General features: G+C 40.4%; 1 protein-coding gene across 2 annotated transcripts; it reads left to right on the forward strand.

The window, feature by feature from the left end:
- The first annotated feature begins 184 nt into the window (after window positions 1-184).
- LOC115057290 (5'-AMP-activated protein kinase subunit gamma-1-like) lies at window positions 185-19,801 on the forward strand. Of its 2 annotated transcripts, none has more exons than XM_029524297.1 (16): window positions 185-331; window positions 1,659-1,724; window positions 3,473-3,734; window positions 10,383-10,609; window positions 12,660-12,711; window positions 13,653-13,759; window positions 14,564-14,645; window positions 15,602-15,660; window positions 15,746-15,791; window positions 15,905-15,959; window positions 16,070-16,196; window positions 16,449-16,614; window positions 16,725-16,762; window positions 16,863-17,009; window positions 17,099-17,192; window positions 18,304-19,801. In XM_029524297.1, the coding sequence occupies exons 1-16, from the start codon at window positions 248-250 to the stop codon at window positions 18,333-18,335; spliced, it is 1,644 nt and encodes a 547-aa protein (XP_029380157.1). In that variant the 5' UTR covers window positions 185-247; the 3' UTR covers window positions 18,336-19,801. The 2 variants fall into 2 exon arrangements, with proteins under 2 accessions (XP_029380157.1, XP_029380156.1); XM_029524296.1 differs by lacking the exon at window positions 185-331 and adding an exon at window positions 464-688.
- The last annotated feature ends 30 nt before the right edge of the window (window positions 19,802-19,831 follow it).

The following is a 19,831-nucleotide window of genomic DNA, read 5'->3' on the forward strand; positions in this document are numbered from 1 at the left end:
GGGCTGAAGATGAGCGGTCCGGCCTCCTCCTCCTCTCCGCCAAACCTACTTCCTGGTGGAAGAGGCAGCTCCGCCGTGTTGTTGTTGTTGTTGTAGGGAGGGAGGGGGCGGCTGCAGGCGACGGTCTGCGGCGGGAACAAGTCTCCGAGCAGCAGTTTAGTTAACACGCCGTTGTCTGGGGTTTTTTTTTTTTTTTACCTCCACCCACCTCCGCCTCTGTCGTTGAGGAAGAAGGAGGAAAAAAAAAATGGGAAGCACGGTGATGGAGTCCAGCAAGCAGAGCTCAAAGAAAACGCCAAAGAAGAGGAGAAGCCTGCGGATTAACATGCCAGTGAGTCGGTGAAGTATCAACTAATTTGGCTTCTTACTGTGACCTTTAAATTAAAAAAAAAAAAAAAACTGATGTGGATGGAGATTGGGGGGAGGGGGGGGGGTCGACTTGTTGAACTTGTAATCCGGATCTGGACTTGTTACTTGTTACATAACGAGTTGACGCACACAACGTGTTGAGTGTTTGACTGACAGCTGTCTGCTTCAGACACGGTGTGTGAGGAAGGCACTAATGGACACTCTTAACTGGGCCAACACCGTGAACCATTATACCAGTCTCCCCATCTTTCCTGCCCGAGTACCTCAATGGAGATGTACGGATACTGAAAGAAATATTAAAGAGGAAAATAAAGATCAGGTGATTTCCTCAGATGTCCTGTCATTAAGCTCACAATAATATATAATTACCTTTTCTTTTTTTGAGCACAATGACTTGCATTATCAAATTCTGGCAGTTGGTATATAATCAAAGTTACTTCAGCTCTACTTCAACTAATATTTTTGCTGAAATATTGTGAGGAAAAGTCACACTAAGTAAAGGAAACACCTCAGGTAAACAACCTGCTCCAACCCAATAAATCACAGGGCATTATGGTCCTTATACCAACGGTTTCCGTTTATCCAACCTAATTTTACCACTCAAACCTGATTTACAATTTCCAGCGTTCACCAATATGGGCAATTTCTGCCTACATCTGTGCTTCTCTGTCCCTGAGGCTTACAAAGCCAGGCATTCTTGATTCTGCAGGTTTGTAGGGTAAGAAATACTTTAAGGAGACTGTGAGCAAAGGCTGATTTATCTATAGCAGCCATGTTGCTGTAGCTCAGAGGCATACATTTTTATGGTTTACATCCATCAGATCCATCACGTCAAGCCTAGCCACCTGACTCTCCTCAAATGAATGAATGGAAATGGAAACTTGAAACGTTGATACAGTAACTTAAAATATATCTGAAATGGTTTTGCATGGTCACCTAATAGCATAAAACATGGCAAAACAAAGCGCCATCTGTCTGAAGAGGAACGTAAAACTCTCACCCTGCAATGGAGAGGAAGTGAGTTATGTACTGTATATTTTATGTGGCAAAACATGTTTGTTCTTCATTAAGAGCATATTAACAGCCGAAGGTTGGTAGTGTGGCCAACTTTCACTTTCCCCAAAATGATGAGCAAGAGCATTGTCATTTTTGTTTTGAAACTGGTTTGAGCACCATGTAGTGGCTAAGCAGATTTTTGTGTTACCTGTTGTGACATGCCATTTTGTTTTTCTCCTCTGTTTCCTTGCATTTAGATGCATCTTTGACACTCAATTTTCTTTTATGTGCAGAATTTTGGTGCATTTACTTCCCCTCAAGTTGAGACGAGTGGCTCAATCAAGAGTGGAGCTCAGATGGTACAGAAATTCTTTCATTAATTAAATTTTTTTATTGCCATATTTCCATTTCTTGCCATTTGTTTGTTTTCTTAAGCTTGCTTGTTTGGCTTTGAATCCATTTAGACCTAGATCTGGGAGAGCAAAAATATTCCACAAGGCCATCGCTCCCATTCTGCCAACCCTTGCTGGCTTACAGTAAGATTACACCCACTTTGTCCAGGCATAGTGGGATCAAATACAGGAATACAGGAAATTGATTTTTTTTTACTGTCTGCTCTAATTGATTTGAATCGGAATAATCCTCCGCTATTGGCTTGTGTGCACCAAAAATACATACAGTATTTCATGTTCCCTCTGTGCTGATTTAAAGTTGTTTCAAATCTGCAGCCCTATTTACAGATAAAGCTCTAATAGTATGTTCACTTGCCCTAACAAGCATTGCACAATGACAAAGGAAGGGTTGTTGGCTTGTAGGGGAGATGGGTGTGTGCTCTTACTCCCTCAGATGTGTAACTGGATTGGTCCACACAAAATGTGTGTATGGAGTAGCGCCAACCTTTAGCAAATACCATCCTGAACCCTTGTTCAAGAGACCAGACAAAACAATCCTCCTCTTTTTCTTTTATTTTATTTTTCTTTCAAATTCATTGAGTCACTAATGTTTTTATTTTTGTATATTCCTTCCTATAAAAAAAGAGTGGGTCTTTTTGTTTTTCATGCAAGCGATGTGTTTTGTTCCAGATTATACAGGCTTTTATGTGCCAGCAGTGTTACCAAAACACTATTGTTACATCCTACTGTTTTCAGTAAACATGACCCCTGAGCTGAAGCTTCTTGCACATTATCGTACTTCTCAGTATCAGTGCCCACAAATAGTTAAAAAATTTGTTATTGGCACATCCAGAGCAGGCAGCAGTCAGTGTGGGAGGAGTCTCTCAGTGTCTCCAACTACATTGGCTGTCATCTCGTGTTTTGGTTTGGTGTCTGCACAATGAAAAAGAGAAGGATTTTTTTCAGTCACACTGGCCCTGCAACAGCAGATGTGATAAACACAGAAAGACATCATCAAAAATAGTCGCCAATTTTTTTATCAAAGAGAATTCCTAATTGTTTGACAGTGAAGCTGATGTTTAAAAGGATGAGGCTGTCTAATGTGGTGCACTGGGAACACGCTACACATCACAATGTGATGGATCATTTCAGCTGCTAAACGTTGCAGCTGAATTGCAAACTTGTCAATACTGCTTCCCTTTTTGCTCTAATTACATCTCATTTAGCTTTTACAAATCAGATGTCTCCTATTTCATTATTTGAATAAAATTATCTCCAGACTCTAAACTGACTAAAAAAAAGACAACTGAAAAAATCTTAGATCAAGCAAGTCCAGTAATCAATATTGTTTGCTTGTTGTTGTGACTCTTATCTTCACTGCTTGCTTCACAACTCTATCACGAAAGAACATTTGCCTTGTTGCACTTTGCTCATTGACCTATTTATGAAATACAATTAGATGTTACAATGTGGAAAACTATTGAAGACGTGTAAAAAAAATAAAATAAATAACAGAAGTGACTAGAAAAGTAGTGCAATCAGTCACTGTCATTTCACAACAAATCTCTACATTTCTTCATTGCTTCCTCAAACGTTGCTGTTTGATTTGGTTCTTGTTCTGTACAAAGTTTAGCACTGTCTGATTTAATATTGTAGCAACATGATCTACATAAGCTTGAGTACAGGAAAATAAAGCTGCCTCTTCTAACTCTTAGGGAGAACATCTGGTCCATTCAGCCAGCCCCACTTTTGCACAGTCTGCGAAGAGCCCTGCCAGCACACTACTTCCCACCTGCCCCCAGTCTGCTCCAGTGCAAATGAAGACAAGCTCAGGTTCACCCAAAACTATCTTCCCCTATCCCTCCAACCAGAACTCTCCACCCAGATCCCCCCGTCACCTAAGCTTCAGTGGTATCTTCCGCTCGTCATCCAACTCTACATCAGCAAGCATCAAAATCTTCTCCAGAACCAGGAGAGGTGAGTCAGAGAGCTAACTCTGCAAAGACTGACCTCTACAAATCATCACACTTGTTGATGGAAACTGAATGTGTGACTGCTCTAATGGCAGCTGCTGAATTATGCACAGCTGTACTATAAATTTTCTTAGAACTTCCAGGAAAGAAAACCATGACAAAAGTATCATGTGGTGATAAAGCAAACCAATTAAAGTAATATTTGGTAGAGGAGCAGACCTAGTAATAAGACTTTTGTGGAGAAAGGAAGGCACAAGAGATGAAACCATGTTATCTGAAAGACTTGTCTTTCCTGTTCTACATACAAGGTAAAACTATATGCAGGAACGTGCACATATCTGATTGAGTTCGTGAGTTCAGACATTTTGCAGCAAAAAGAAAACAAAGAACGTGACTATTAACTATTATTGTGTCAGTGAAGAAAATGTGTAATAAAATAAAATCATCCTGCTAACCCTAGCCTTTTTTAGTGTCCTATAGGCCAACATGGGCCTTTATCGGACAGATGCTGTTTCATTATCAACAACTTTCTGTAGGAAAAGGAAATAATTTAGCTTCTTTGTATATATAGTTTTTGCAGTTAAACCATTGCACAGCCATTCGGATAGATCCATTCAATGACTCAATATTGGTCAAATGGGCATACAACAATATCAGTATTAAAACTCAATGCCATAATGGTGCTACCTGTTTGTGCAAAGTGTGAATGAGACAAATGAGGCATAAAACAGCCTGGTTTAGTCAGAACTGGACCTATCAGGCCGCTCTCTTGTCTCACTGTATTTGGATAGCTGACAAACGAAAACTGGGATATTTCACATGGTAACAGCCCTGCTGGAAGCAGCATCAAACAGTACAAATATGAGTCATATGTTTTTTGGCTCTTACTTATACCCATTATTCTCTGTTTCCTCATGGAGAGTGAGTTTGGCAGGAGTTTGTGGAACAGCTCAGTGAGGGATAGACCGCAAGAGTCAGCATGCTCCATTTACTCTGGAGATTGTCATTGACAGCAACCAAAGTAACCAAAGCACGCCAGCGCCTCTGGCCTTTTCCTGCCATTATAACATGACATTGCATCCTGTCCAGTGGCCTACTGACGAATGATGTGGCTTTAAGCGAATTGTGGCCAAGAATTTTACAAACAAAATCTGTTTATAAATGAATGTCATGCAGCAGTTGTGTTGGAAACATCAGCTTTCCATTTTATTCATGGCAAGTTTTTGTAGGCACCCCCACCCCTTGCACCACAAGGGTGTGCTGAAGGCATAGTCTTGATTTGTCTTGAGTTCAACTTTCAGACTCAGGTTGTTATTTTTCAAAACACTGACGTGTGCTTTTTTTATTTGAAAAGATAAAGTAATATTTTTCAGTCTCTGTGTCCTTGGGATGCTGATTTTGGATTATTTGCATATTATTCTTTAGATAACAGTTTCAGTACATGTATAATCCACATTTGCAACAAATATGAGCAGAATGCCTTCTAATTTCTCTTCGTAATGTGTTTTTCCGTCGTCTCGACGTTGTCAGTAGTTCAGTGTTGAAGGCAGCTGTAGTGCCTTCATACCCTTATCTGGAAATTACTAGCGTTGCAGGAGCTCCTTTCACAACCATGCAAGATTTTTTTCTCTCCTCTCTATCCCCTTCTCCCTGTTGCTACTGTATGCTGTATGTTGTCAGTAAATAGAGGAACTGGCAGTTTTGACTTTCCAAATTCACAAAACGCAGACCTTAAAAGGCCAGGATGATTTTTTTCCTTTGAGTAATAGCACTAAGCCAGGGAAAAAATACACTTTGGAGACATAGAAATATGGTTTTGGTATATAGTATTTAAAATCCTCCTGTTCTGAAACATAAGAACCTTCAGTACAAATTGTACTGAAGTGAATTTATCTATTTATTTTATTTATATTATTACATAATATTACAGAATCACGAGAGGTGTGTGATTTTCCTGGCTACAGGGTAACCCCTAACTCATACTGGTCATTGACACACACTGAAGGGTGGAACACTTGCATAACATGCTAATTGAGATCTGTACAGGACATGCTGTAGCTAATATGAGCAGCAAATACTGGGTAGGCCACCTGTGGAGGGTAGGAGAGGCTGGTGGTAATGAATGGAAGCTTTCTGATCAGCTGACGGAACATGGGATGTCCCCTTGCTGTCTTCTGACTGGGCCTCACTTGCGCAGTGTTAAAGCTCAGCCCCCCAAAATTTACAGGCAACTGACTTCACAAATGAGGGAACTGCAGGACGCTCATTTGAAGGCACAGCCTGTCTTCATTTGTAATCCTTTCAGCACCTCAGCTGCAAATGTTGAAGGATTTTAAATAGAGCAGCCTTCTATCTCAAGGCATTGTGTGCAAAGACGGAGTTAGACAGATGTGCCTGTGCTGAATTTTCCCCGCCAGGAAAAGGGAGGGCAGTGGAGGACGGGGGCGGGGAGACGTGCAGCCTCAGCCAATCGCTGGTGTAACCTTTACAGACAGGCCTCCTTTTACAGGCTGCTGACATGGGTGCTATATTAAAGAGATGCCACCCACAGCTGCACCTGACAATTTAAAGCACTGGCACCACTAAGAGAGGGGAGGAGACGGTCCAGTCCGTGTCAGTTGTTATTCACATCATATATTTTTTGAAGTGATTTAACAGCTTTCTTGCTCTCCAAATCTTTTTCATCAAATATATGAGCTGACGCAGATTGCAGAATTTGTGGCTTGCAGTGGTTCTTTGCTCTGTGGCCTTGGAGGAGTTTTAGCCTTACTTGCTGCAGTTGTCATATCCTGCTCTGCTGGCACAAGGAAAAGTCGAATTTTTTCCTGTGGATTAATGTGATTTTTAACACAGGACCATCATATATGGATATTGCTTGATCCATTGATTGAAGGTGATCTGTTCCCGCCTTTAAGGAAAGCAGGATTACTTCTCTCCTAAAGAGAGACTGAACTGTTTTAAAGACTAACCGTTATCAAGATCTTTTTGGTTCCATATAGCTTTTGCTTTTTTGCATTTACTTCTGTGCAAGTTTCTTTACTCAGAAATGGAGTGACTCTCACTTTAAGTGATTTCTGCCCCCTTTTGTGATGCGGATGGTCATGGTCAGATTTAGTTTGGAGCCCTCAGCCCACTGTGTTCCATGAAGAGGTTTGGCAGCCTAAGAAGGAGCAAGAAACAGAAGGAGCACGATGGGTTAGGCGGGAGGCATCAGTCCGAGGCATCATTTCTTTCTGGTAATATCTTTAACTGCTACATTAGACCTTTTATCTTGACATTTTGTTTTGAATTTCCTCTGGTCGTCGAATAAACTTTCATTTTAGTCACTTATGTGTAGAGACAGTTGCATGCTAGCGTGTTACTATAATGTTTTTATTTTTTATTTCTTTGGGTGACCTAAGTGCTAGATACTATTGTAGTTGCTGCTGCTCCACATAGTTTAAGTGCTGGTTAAATGGCTGTTCTTTGGTTTCACCTCTGCATTCAAAGCATTTGCACAAAATGAAAGGACACAAACCAATGTGGTCAAAGTGTGTGTTTGACAATACTCATCACTTTGCTAAATTAATAGATACGGAAGCTGTATATATATCGTGATTCTTAAAAAATTAAAAAAAAAAAAAAAAAAAGGCTCTTAATGCATTATACTTCCAGTATAATCTCCAGTACTTCAAAATGATTGCATAATGTAAAATAATGAACAGCAAACAGCATTTATTTGTTGTAACTGTATGGTAATACTGTCATTATGGTAGAGTAATTTATAGCCATACTACTTGATATAGCAAGTTCAGCGTCATTATTCTGCCCCACATTCAAAGGGAGTCTCTTCAGAATAGCTGCTCTATTTTGAATACCTTAGATTCAAAATAGAGCATAGATAGGAAACATTTAAGCTTAACTAGTGACACTGATAACATGTTAGCTGGAATTTTTGCAGACTATTCTTATGTTTTGCAGCAGTCTCTTAGCACCAAATAGTCAGTCCTGTTTTCATTATAAGCTGACCATGACAGAAATGACAAATGCCAACCAAAAATCAATGCCGTTATTGTTAAGTGTTTACTCATGAGGTTTTACAAGCAAGGCCTTGCGGCACACGTTGTGTGCCGATCAAGTGGCACTTCATCACAGATTTCACAGCTCCTGATTTAGAGCCCATCTGACCTCGGCAGAGTAGACGAGAGGAGCAGAGTACCGTCATAATGATGTACCTACATATGTTGCTGTTTAAGGTGTTGACTTTATCATAATGGTGACACCAAAGTCTAAACTGTGAATCCTTTGCTCCAGAGCGTCTACACTCTGAAGGGTGCAGTAATGTTGCTATGTCTTCGTGGCACTCCTTAGGAAGCTTAGAGTTACTTTTGAATTAGTGCTGCTTTTATCTTCCTCCAAGGACAAAGATTCCCTATCCCTATTATACCATTTTATTAGTATGCAGCATTTTCTCATAGATATCTTCATTTCATATCTTGAAATATTATATAGGTCAGTGTGTGAATGTTTTAATGTAGGTAAAGGTAAATGAAATTGACTTACTAAAGGCAGAACATCCATTTCCTATTTCCTGAGTGGTGTCTAGCAAGCCCCTTTTAGCTAGTCTGTGTGTGAAGAGAGGGCTTCCAGTGCTGCTGTTATCTCCTCCTGTGGAATGTGCCACAACAGCGTGGCTAAAATAAGAAGGCTGCACAGCGGAAGCAGTGCACACCGAAGAGGGCTGGTGCGCGCCAACTAAATGTCAAGAGATAGTGTGGAGAGCACTTGGACGGACTAAGGAAAAATGGTTGCCCAACACACCGGGCCTCGTTTATGTGACTACTGTTTAAATGGCAGAAAATAATATATTATATGGCATAACAGGCGAAATTCCCGTACCATACTGACTAATATAGGGACTCCTCTAAAGAAAAATTAAGTAGTATATGGTTAGTATGCACTGAACAAATCCTTATAATGGGAGTGGGGTGATTTAGTTACGCAAACAGACAGTTGTTTTCTCATGTGACATTTACACTTCTGGTTTACTGCTACAAAAGTGTTGTAAGTCTCATGGTGGACGCCCTGTAATGTGAACCACTTCGTCGACATCATCCATGTCCTTCATTGTCTGGCCACAGAAATATGTCAGTGGGCTGGAGCCGGACCAGGGTGAGTGTCGCATGTCACCACCATGCGTACGATTGTGACACTTGCATAAATATGTGCAGGGGCTGTCAAGTGACTGACACCTGCACCCTGAGACGGTCACAGGAGTAGCTGCATCACAGACAGCTGACAGTTACCCTGGACTGGCTTAATGTGGTTTCTTATTTCATAATCAGCCTAGTTATTATGGAAGGACTCCAAGTACAGGAAGCGAAGACAAACGGCATGTTTGATGATTGGTTATTGACTGTTTACTTTACCATCAGGGGATGTTTCATTCTTATGGTCAAAGGAAAGCAGGTATACAGAACAGCCATCACAGGAATAATTGTCTTAGTATTGGAGTTTTTAGTTTAATTAAATCACTTAGTTCATTGATACAATTTTAAAATTAATCACATTTGTCTTGTGATGTTTTAAATGGGTTTTAAAGTTTATCACCCACATCTTATTTTCAAAAAAGGATGCAACTAATTTGTCACAATAAAAGATTTAATGAGGTGCAACCCACAGAGATGTAACAAGAGCTCTCACAAGTCAGTCCTGCCTTCTGATCTCACAGAAATAAATCCACTTCCCAATTTTTGAAAATCCCTGCCTCCTCGTGTAGCAGATTATCTTTAAGAGGAGTGTGGTTCTAATTCAAAGTGTGGATATAAACAGGGGACAAAAAATTTGGCAGACAGATACGAAACGGAAAAAAAAACAACTCTCCAGCTCTGCACACCCACACAGGTATTTTCTTTTTGCTTCTGGCTAATTAGAGGTTGCAGTTGGGTGGATCTATACTGCAATTACATCCCCACGCAGTTTTCACATGCGCACCTAATAGGTACGTTAAACAAAAACACCTGTGTGGGTGATAATTTCAGCATAAAGCCTCCATTATTTAAACAGTTTTTAAAAACAAGTGTACTCATTGCTTGAATATATTATTCATTAGTCATGAGGGAGTTTCTTTCTTAAATGCGTCTGTCATACTCTTGCTAACCCCCCCCAAAAAATCTATAATTATTTTAACAGCATGATCCTTCCTGTATACAGTTTGTTCACATGGAGATGTGGAGTCCTATAATTTACTGGTTAATTTACCTCTTTAACTCTTACTAACTTAAAAATGATGGTTAGGGTTAATATTTTAAAGCGCTGGCATATTCTGCCAAGGTGATTAATAGGTTAACATGACTTAGCTTTCTAGCTGTATTTGTAATGCTGGTTTATCCACTGCATCCCTTTCTATCAGCAACTGGGCTGTGGATTTATCTGTGGTATCTTTGTTGTTCTTCCATACTTAGGACTGTCAGTCTCTGATGGATCAGATATGCATTCCTTCTTAGTGAAAGCATGTGATAGTGTTGATCTGCTGCAGTCACGACTCCGTCTGGACATTGATGACAATCTGCACTGCATTTCACTATCACTGCCAATGCAGTATGGATTGACATAAAGAGAAAGAGGAGATAAGTTAAGGTATCTACACTGAACCTTTTTAATCTCTCTGCAGCCTCTGGACTCTCCACACCACCCAACACCCCGACCCAGATGACAAGCCAACCTGTTTTCACCCAGGAAGCCCAGCTGAGTGGGCCCAGCCCTGAGCGCTTAGAGCCCAGCCCCGGATCACGATCCTCTGCCACCCTTCCAGACACAGGACAGCGTTTGAGCCTGCCATCTGCTAAACCCCCTATCCCTTCCTCAAGCCCTGTGCCATCTTACTCTACCTCACAACAAGTTAGTCTCACTGAACAAATGCTCATATTAGGTAGTCATTTAAATAAAAAGTAAGAATTTATACTATTTGTTTGATTTCCTCAGGACAGTTCAAACCTTACTTGTGAGTTCTCAGAGGTTACAAATACATGAGATTTTGTAGAGATAGTTAAATGTTTATTGCTTTTACTCAAAAATTAACCTGAATATTTAACTGAATTTGCTGATAAAACGCTGTATCTTTTCACAAATTTATGATCCTTCAGCTGTATTTTCTGAAATGCACTGGATCAGGGATTGTTGAAGCTGATAACTATGTTCCCTTTGTGGCCACATAAAACTGGGCCTGACATGCCTTCTGTTTGAGTCATGTGCTAGTTTACTCAGAGTCATAAGTGTTTGCCCGGAGAGTGATGAACAGAAAGCATGAAAGATGCAAAGCTCTGTAGTGTGTCCACCTCACCATGCAGTTGTGTCAACAATCTTATGCTTGCACTATTTGCGCTGAGCATAAGCGGCAGAACACAAGGTTTAAATATTGTTTCGGTATTGAGCTTTGAGTGTGTCAAACAGTGTTAGATGTCGGCTATGTGACTGCAAAATTTATGCAGAAGCGGTTCAGAGCAAATTTAGTCTTTGAATGTTCAATAGGATTCACGTTGCTTCAGTCAGGATGTGTAACTGGATTTCCCACAGCCAGTCAGGAATGACGGTGGCTGCACAGATCTGATGAATAATTATCTGCAGGTCTGTCTCGGCTTGTCCTCTGTGAGGGATTGTGGATTATTGGTAGGTTTGGAGTGGAGTTGGTAAATCAATATTTTATCACAACATTGTAGACCGTTGATATTACCACCCTGTTGGTGCCTGTCAACCTCCCTGAGCTCCCTCCTCCTCCATGATACAAAATTTAATGACTTGACTTTTTGCCAAATACAGTTTCAAAATCAATTCATTCAATGGTTTTGATTATGTATGGTTCCCCAGGGTTTGCTGTAATTTCAGAGCGCACTGCATGGCTGCTGTGATGCAGGGCAAGATTTATGAGCACGCAAGAGTATTTTTTTGGCTGGAGGAGTGCTGTGTCACTGTTGCAGGATGGCACTGCGGACTGTTTAAAATCCCAGGGCCATTATAGGAGCTTCCTCATACTGCTGCAGTGGCTTGTTGTGAATATACTGGCTCATTAGGGAGCCGGGGTAATGGAGTATCACCACCCACATTTTCAGCATGCAAATTTCTCGGCGTGACACGGCGCGTATCATGCTGTGCGCTCGCTTGTGCTTTGTTGGGGGGGGGGGGGTTTAAAAAAAAAGAAAAAAAAAAAGAGCACAGTTTGTTTGCCATTTCCTCGTCTTGCTGCGGCTGCCAGGGACCAGAGTTGTGTCTTACTGTAGATCTCAGCCATTTTACCCTTTTGGTCAGACAGAAATGAGCTGCTGATGTGACAAGGCATCCCCAGCTTCTTGCTGCTTAGCAACGTAAGGGATTTCCTAATATGGTGAAGCACCCAGGTTGCGCTGCACGGAGGGGCGTGTCCACGGCTCGTGCAGCTTCCTGGTTATTAATACCCCCACGCTTCATGCGAGAGACATTTTCCTGCGGTGAGTGTTGTTTGGCAGATTATGGCTTTAACCCTGATTTCAGCCGATCTATTGTAGTGGGATTTATTCTCACACGCTCCGGTGAAGCGCTTGTTGGAGCGCTGCTTCCCGACCGACTGCAGCAAATGGATCAGGACTGTTCCACTTCAACTTTTTAGGGGGTGTGTGTGCGTAGAGTCTAATAATAATGATATGTGCCAGTAAAGCTGCAGCTCCACCGGACACCGTTTTTATCACGGTACCTGTGTGTATTCAGCGGAGTTGGAGGAGTTTTGCAAAACGCTGGTGGCTGCTCGACGTTTTTGGTTTTTAGTTTTTGTTGCTTTTTGTTTGTGTGTGTGTGCAGCAGAGTCGGATCCGAGGTGACCAACCTGTCACTTTCCTAATAATCTACAGTAAAGTTTAGTCGTGTGCTGAGGATTTGCTGCCCTCTTCACTTCCCACTTGTGCCTTGTCCTCCCTCTCAGGTCTACGGTTTATTCGAAGGCATGCTGGAGAAAGTTGAAATAGATGATGATGGTAAGTGCCACAGTCGTTTTTGACCAGACTCTACCCAATCTGTCCTGCTGCTGTGTATTGAAAAGGTGGTCTAGGCATATCATTGGCATGCCACGCATTCTGCAAGTTGAAGAGGATGTTTCAAATGTGTTATCCTCACAGATCCATCCACTCTGATCTGAATCCCTCTGCAGGCTGCCGCTTCTTTTGAATGCGTAATAACAATTTTAAATGGGACTGTAATGCATCAGTCCTGTTGACTGATGGAATATCTTTCCACTGCTTGAGAGACAGCTTGCATTTCAAAACAGATGATATATTCAGGCCCTTTCTCTCTCTCACGGTGTGTCTTAGGAAGACATTTCCACCTTTTCTGTAAAATATGAAGTCCCTGATGGCCCTTCTTATTATTGTATTTGACTGAATTGATGTAATTTTGTCAAGAATCTGGCAACTGATGCACAGAAATCGATAGAAATAAGATAGTAAAGGCTTAAAGCTTGAACTGGACTGAACTGCATTGATGCACAGTAATAAATTTTTTATCTAAAATCTAAAAGGTGCAATTATATATGACCAGCAGTTCAAAACCTTTGTCGTTATCATTTGCAGTGATATGAAAAGGGGAGTGTGGCAGATCTTCACTTTCAGGCAAAGTAATCTGCTCTGTGTTTCTCCACCACACCAGGAAAAAATTACTGTAATCTTCAAAGTGCTTCATCTATGATGGATTTAACATCTAGCAGTACTTTGCAGCCCATGTTTTTCCACTGTTTCTGTGCTTGTTGATACTTACAGCAGAGTGTAATTATCAGTGAGATGGAGCAGTAAAGTGGCAGTAAGTGGTCCAAAGCGTAATGGTTGTTTAGATTCAGAGAGTGTGTTTTGTTTCCAGGCGCTCATTATATATTTCCTTTGAGATTTATTCGTCTTTTAAAAGTATTTTCGTGTCTTCTTTTCAGCTGCTGAACCCGAGAGTGATATTTACATGCGCTTTATGAAATCCCACAAGTGCTATGACATCGTCCCAACAAGCTCCAAGCTGGTTGTGTTCGACACAGCGCTCCAAGTTAGTCCCGATTGTCTCTGTGTTCCTGAATTTCCACTTCCCTTTTTGATAGCACCTAACACGCATGACAAACAGTGAAATGTCAGTTTTTCACATTGTCAAAGTATATTATAAATAGATAAAATAATTTTTGCCAACATTTTTTATATAACAATAAAAATACATTTTTGTTAGTGGAGCACCTAATTTCTCTTTATTTTTGTAAATATTCTTTTAAATATTCAATTTTGAGCTTCACTGAAAGGACCTTAGTTAATGTTCAATAAAATAAGTAAGGTTATTTGGCCTCAGAGCAGTTTCTATGAGTTGGTTGATAATAATGCCATAAAGTTGTTAAACAGTAATCCTCTGGAGACCCAATCTCTTTGGTGTGTAGATGTTCAACCACTAAACTCACTGAAGGCTGAAGAGACCTTATCTAAAATAGGAGGAAATACTAAAGCCAGTACTGAGTCATCAAGGGTCTCGACGGCAATTCAAAAGTAACATTTAACTATGAGAATGTGACAAGGAAGAGAAACTCAGCAGACTGTGGCAGAGATTATCTTTACCTAAACATGAATTTGTTGAATATTTATTTGTTTAGTCTATGTGAAGAAGAAGAAGTTTGCAGATCAGTAAGGGAATGTTTCCCAACTTTCAGCACTGTTACAGATCCAGATGTGTGTTTTGTTTTGGTTTTTTTTTTTTTGATCAACTAATAGATGGATACACAATATGTTTAAATAGAAAAGCAAATCAAGAAGAATTTTGTGTGTTGTGATTATATAATCAAGTTTTCTTTTTTCAAATGTTGCTTGACAGGTTAAGAAAGCATTCTTCGCCTTGGTAGCTAATGGAGTGCGAGCTGCCCCGCTTTGGGACACAGAGAAGCAAAGCTTTGTGGGTAAGAACAATAAAACCTGTCTGCTATGGTTTTTACGTTCACATACTTTATGTCCACTTGTCTACATGTCTATTCAGATATGAGTGGCCTCTCCTCAGTACGCTGTTCGGCATTATGTGCCACTGTGGCTTCAAAGAGGCATAATGTTGATTTTTCCGTTTAATTTGTCGTCATCTGTAAATTCTATAGAAATACCTGTTTTCAAAGTATAAATGTTTGCTGGTCTACTTCTTTTTGAAAAGTTATGAAATCATGAATCATAACATGACAAAAAGTCTTAAATGGACTTTCACAGCTGATGTAGCTGCCTCACCTACACTCAGGTTCTCCAGGTAAGACAGTATGTAGTTTTAATAAAGCAAAGGAGTGCTGAGGAAATTTTTATTTCATCACGTCCTTTAACTGAGATAGAAAATGTGCCTGCTGTACTGGTCCACCACAGTTAAAATGAACACAGCGGCAACTGTGCATTTATGCTGCCTGTCATGGCTAGTGGAGCGTGATGACATATTGAGCAGAAGTCATTAGAGCTGCCATAAACCATTAAGCACTGCAATGACTCCTCTGTATTGACTTGTTCTCGGGCAGGTTGGATATAAGACTTAGCAGAGCGGAAAAGAAAAAAAAAAAAAAATCCCTGCAGACTCTCCGAAAAAAAAAAACGTCTGTTTGCAAGAAAGTGGCGAAACCCAAATGTGTGGTGAACTGGCTTTGTTTTCTTGCGTAGAGTTTTTTTTTGCAAGTCAGCCTGTGATGAATAATAAATGTCCAATCAGCCTTGGGATAAAGCAGGAGAGGGGTGGTGTGGGTTGCAGGGCAGTGATGTGTTGTTTGAGCCACGCCCTTAAGTAAGCTCTGTCTCTTCTACTCAGTTGCACAGTGGAGCTGGAGCCGTGGAGCTGTGTGCTGTTTATAGATTCAGTGTTTCAGTGATCCAATGCTTGTTTCCATTGCAGGAATGCTGACAATTACAGATTTCATCATCATACTACACAGATACTATAAGTCACCACTGGTAGGTTGACCTAACAAATATTGTTGTGTTTAGATTTGCTTTTTGCCATATTGAGTTATGACTTATGTTTTTTGTTTTATTTCAGGTGCAAATTTATGAATTAGAGGAACATAAGCTTGAGACTTGGAGAGGTAAATGTTGCATTTACACAGTCTGTCTCTTGCAGGATTTAAGGTTTTTCAGCTGATTTGTAGGAAGAATGTGAAATGATGCAATGTAAAAGATTTTCCTTTTTTCTACACAGAGGTTTACCTTCAAGCAACATTCAAACCCCTGGTGAACATATCACCTGATGCAAGGTATGAATGTAATTGCATCGGTTTAGATACATATTTTATTGTTTATATTGTTTAAATGATTTTATGATTTCGCAGCCTGTAAATGACCGTTGTGTTTGTTGGGTTTGCAGCCTATTTGATGCAGTGTACACCCTCATCAAAAACAAAATTCACCGTCTGCCTGTCATTGACCCAGTCACTGGGAATGCACTTTATATTCTCACACACAAAAGGATCCTCAAGTTCCTCCAGCTCTTTGTGAGTCCAAAAAATGCTGTCCCTCTGCCTGTGACCTAGTGTTAAAGCAGCATGTTGCAAAAATATGGATGAAAATGATTTCTCCTGTAAGAAACTTTGTAATGTCTACTAGTTTCGATGTCTGCTACCCCCTGGTGGTCAATGTGGAAAGTGATATCAGACTTTCACTCATGTGTGTCCCCATCTCTATCTCCTGTGTGTGTGTGTGTGTGTGTGTGTGTGTGTGTGTGTGTGTGTGTGTGTCCGTCCCAGATGTGTGAAATGCCAAAGCCAGCTTTCATGAAGCAAACTCTCGGGGAGCTGGGCATTGGTACGTACCACGACATTGCTTTCATCCACCCAGACACTCCCATCATCAAGGCACTCAACATCTTTGTGGAGAGACGAGTATCTGCTTTGCCTGTCGTGGACGACTCTGGTACGATCAAAAACCCCAGTACTAATGTGTGTGTGTGTCTATCTATCTATACACACAAGTTACTAATATTAGTAAATGATCTTGCTGGGCTTATTTTTGCTCTCTTACAGGCAAAGTTGTGGATATTTACTCCAAGTTTGATGTCATTGTAAGTTTCTTTTGCTTTTTTTTTTTTTTTTTTTGGAAGCCAAATATCAGAGGCTAAGTTGCTCTGAGTAAATTTGACATTTTTGTGTTTGTGTGTGTAGAACTTGGCTGCTGAGAAGGCATACAACAACCTGGACATTACAGTGACACGGGCTCTGAAACATCGCTCTCAGTACTTTGAAGGAGTCGTAAAGTGTCATAAAATGGAAACAATGGAGACCATTGTGGACAGAATAGTCAAAGCTGAAGTGAGACTGTCTGTGAAAGCACATGAACGAAGAAATGGCCTTAATACGAAGTTTAAGTGAATTTGCGATCGTGTGTTTTGTAATTCCAGGTGCATCGGTTGGTGGTTGTGGACGAGCGCTCCAGCATCGAGGGCATCGTCTCCCTGTCTGATATCCTCCAGACCCTGGTACTCAGCCCTTCAGGTATAGATGCTCAGCACTGATAACCCCAACTCCCCTTTTGTTCTGGACCCTGAACTCCCCCCCTCCCCAACCTGCCCTCTAACTCTGCCCCAGGTAGGAACCTCTGAGTTTTGCTGATGGCTGGCTGTAGGAAGTTTTGGTGCTGCCTGCCGAGCGTCCTGTTTTTCCTGCTGGCTGCAGCTGTGTGCAGCAGTGTTGTGTGGGGTTTTTCTCTATTAGAACAACAGCTCACTGACAGAAAATATACTGCTACTTCATAAAAAATTCAAAGAAATATATTTGGAATAGTATGTGGTAGATATTTTTTAATATACACAGGTGCCATTATCTTGATCTTGTTGGTTTGAAACTTTCACTGGTCCAAAAAGGAGATAAATAAGTTACCCAAACAGTACATTACACAAGATGGGCCCCGTATGAGAAGAATAAACAGACAAATACAGTAAAATAGTTTTCCATTGTAGTAGTAGTTTTGGTGCTAAACATGTCTGATGCAGAGGCTTTGCATATGTGCTCTGTTTTGCCACTAGCAACCTCGACTTTGATGTAATTTTTTTGTGTTGATCTGCTAAAAAAACAACCAAATGACAGAAGCTTGCTGTGGGTTCACACTCTAACGCCATCTGCACTGCAAGTGAAATGTTAAACATGCAAGAGTTAACTCTCCATTTCCTGTTTTTTCACATAAGATTTTTTTTAGTTTTTACATTTGTATGTTTTGGCATTAACACATCCTCCAGATTAATGAAACTCCTCGGTCTCCTGCAGCATCTCACAGAGTCTGAACAAAGTCTAATAGGGCTTCAGAAGAATGATAAATCTTGTTTGTCATTGACTTTATTTTATACAACACCCCGGAAATACTCTTTAAAACTTGCCAATAACACAGATTTGTGAAAAAATACAGGACAGCGTATAGAAATCTGTGTAAATAGATGTATCGTGGTGTTGAATGCTAAGTCAGATTCTGCAGCAGAGCAAACAATCGTTGAGATTGTGTTGTGTATAATTAATGTCAGGATGAAAATAGGTGAACAAAGTTATTCTGTAATATATTTATTTATGTGTTTGGGTCTCTCGTGTCCTCATTCTTTCTTCATCTACTCCCCAGATGCCTGTAAGGAGGAGAACCTGACTGGGTGAGAGGGAGGAAGCACTGGTCGAAGAGGAGAAGCGTTGGCAGTAAATAAGTTGGAGGGTTGAGGTAGGGAACATGAGGCTGAGCAGAGCCAGTCTGAAGCTCCCAGTGATGGCTGCAACTGATGCACTATCGCGGCTTGGAAACCAAAGAACTAGACAGCTGAGTGAAGTGGAGTCCCTGCACTGAGGGTTGATTTTTCAGATTTTTTTCCTTAGTTTTTTTTTATTTTTTGCTTGAACACAGATCAGATATCAGATGCACACACGTACATTATAATATATATATTAAAACACACACACACACTCATGCAGAGATGCGTTGTGGTTGCCTGCCGGGGAAGGGTGCAAATGTTGAGACAGGTTCTCATGACTTCGTGCTTCAGTGTTTTGGGTTGTACAGCTCAGATCCTGCTGCTGTCATCAGATGATTTCAGTCACTTACAGGAGTTGATGCTGAAAGTCGACATCTGTAGGAAACGTGCGTTTTCCTCAGTGTTTGCTGTAGAAAGGTAATTCACAGATGCAACTTATAGTTTAGGAGCAGAACAGCGTCTGCATTCAATGTGGCCATTTTATGTCTGTTGTTTTAAAAGAAATGGAAAAAAAAAAGCTAACAAACAAAAACGACAACAAAAAAAACTTGTTGCCATTGCCAGTGCCCACAGTGTTTGATTTGTGCCTTTTCTTTGCCCTGCCTTCAACAGTTTAAAACTGACATCATATGGGTTTTGCTGTCAAATCAACGCAATCAGGTGTACTTTTAAAGGAACTATAAAAAAGGGGGAGATGTAATATTACAAACTGCTGACTCAAAGCGCCTTCTGTTTTTTTTTTTTTTTTTTTTTTTTTGAAAAGACATTTTTCTGTATTTGGTTCTAGTTTCTGTGACAAAAATTCAAAACTATGTCAGAAATATCATTTTTTGACACAAACACAGTCATCAGAGGTACATATAAGTAATAAAGATTCTCTCAGTCAAGAACAATGAGTGAGAACATCTCATTCATTTTACAGCCGTAAAATGACAAGTCATTCTTGTGACTTTTAAGATGCCGAATGTCTTTTTTAGATGTTAAAAACCATTTTTTTTACATTTATTTTCAGGGGTTCTGTTGCTTCACAAAATTCAGACACTCACAAACATGCAAAATGAATTGGATATCAGCTGCACCTCGGCAGGACTCATCTCCAACTTTCACTGTAAATAGGATGATTTTGGGGAAACTTGTCACAGAAAGCTTTATTTTTATGAATGTGTCAACATGTTTAAAGAGGCTGCAGTTTTAATGTTATTTTTGTAAATATTTTGTGGCAATATGTCCAGCTCAAAGAAACTTTGTAACGGATCAACATGTACTGTAAATGTGCAAGCATGAGAAACTACACTTCAGCAGTATGAATGTTCTTTGTTTGACTTTTTCTATTTTTCTGGCTGCAGAAAAATAAATAGACACTGAATGTACTTTAAAGCTTTGTTCATGCTGTGTTTTTTTTTCTTT

The sequence above is a fragment of the Echeneis naucrates genome, chromosome 17 (genome assembly GCF_900963305.1).
Source record: "Echeneis naucrates chromosome 17, fEcheNa1.1, whole genome shotgun sequence".
Taxonomy (NCBI): domain Eukaryota; kingdom Metazoa; phylum Chordata; class Actinopteri; order Carangiformes; family Echeneidae; genus Echeneis; species Echeneis naucrates.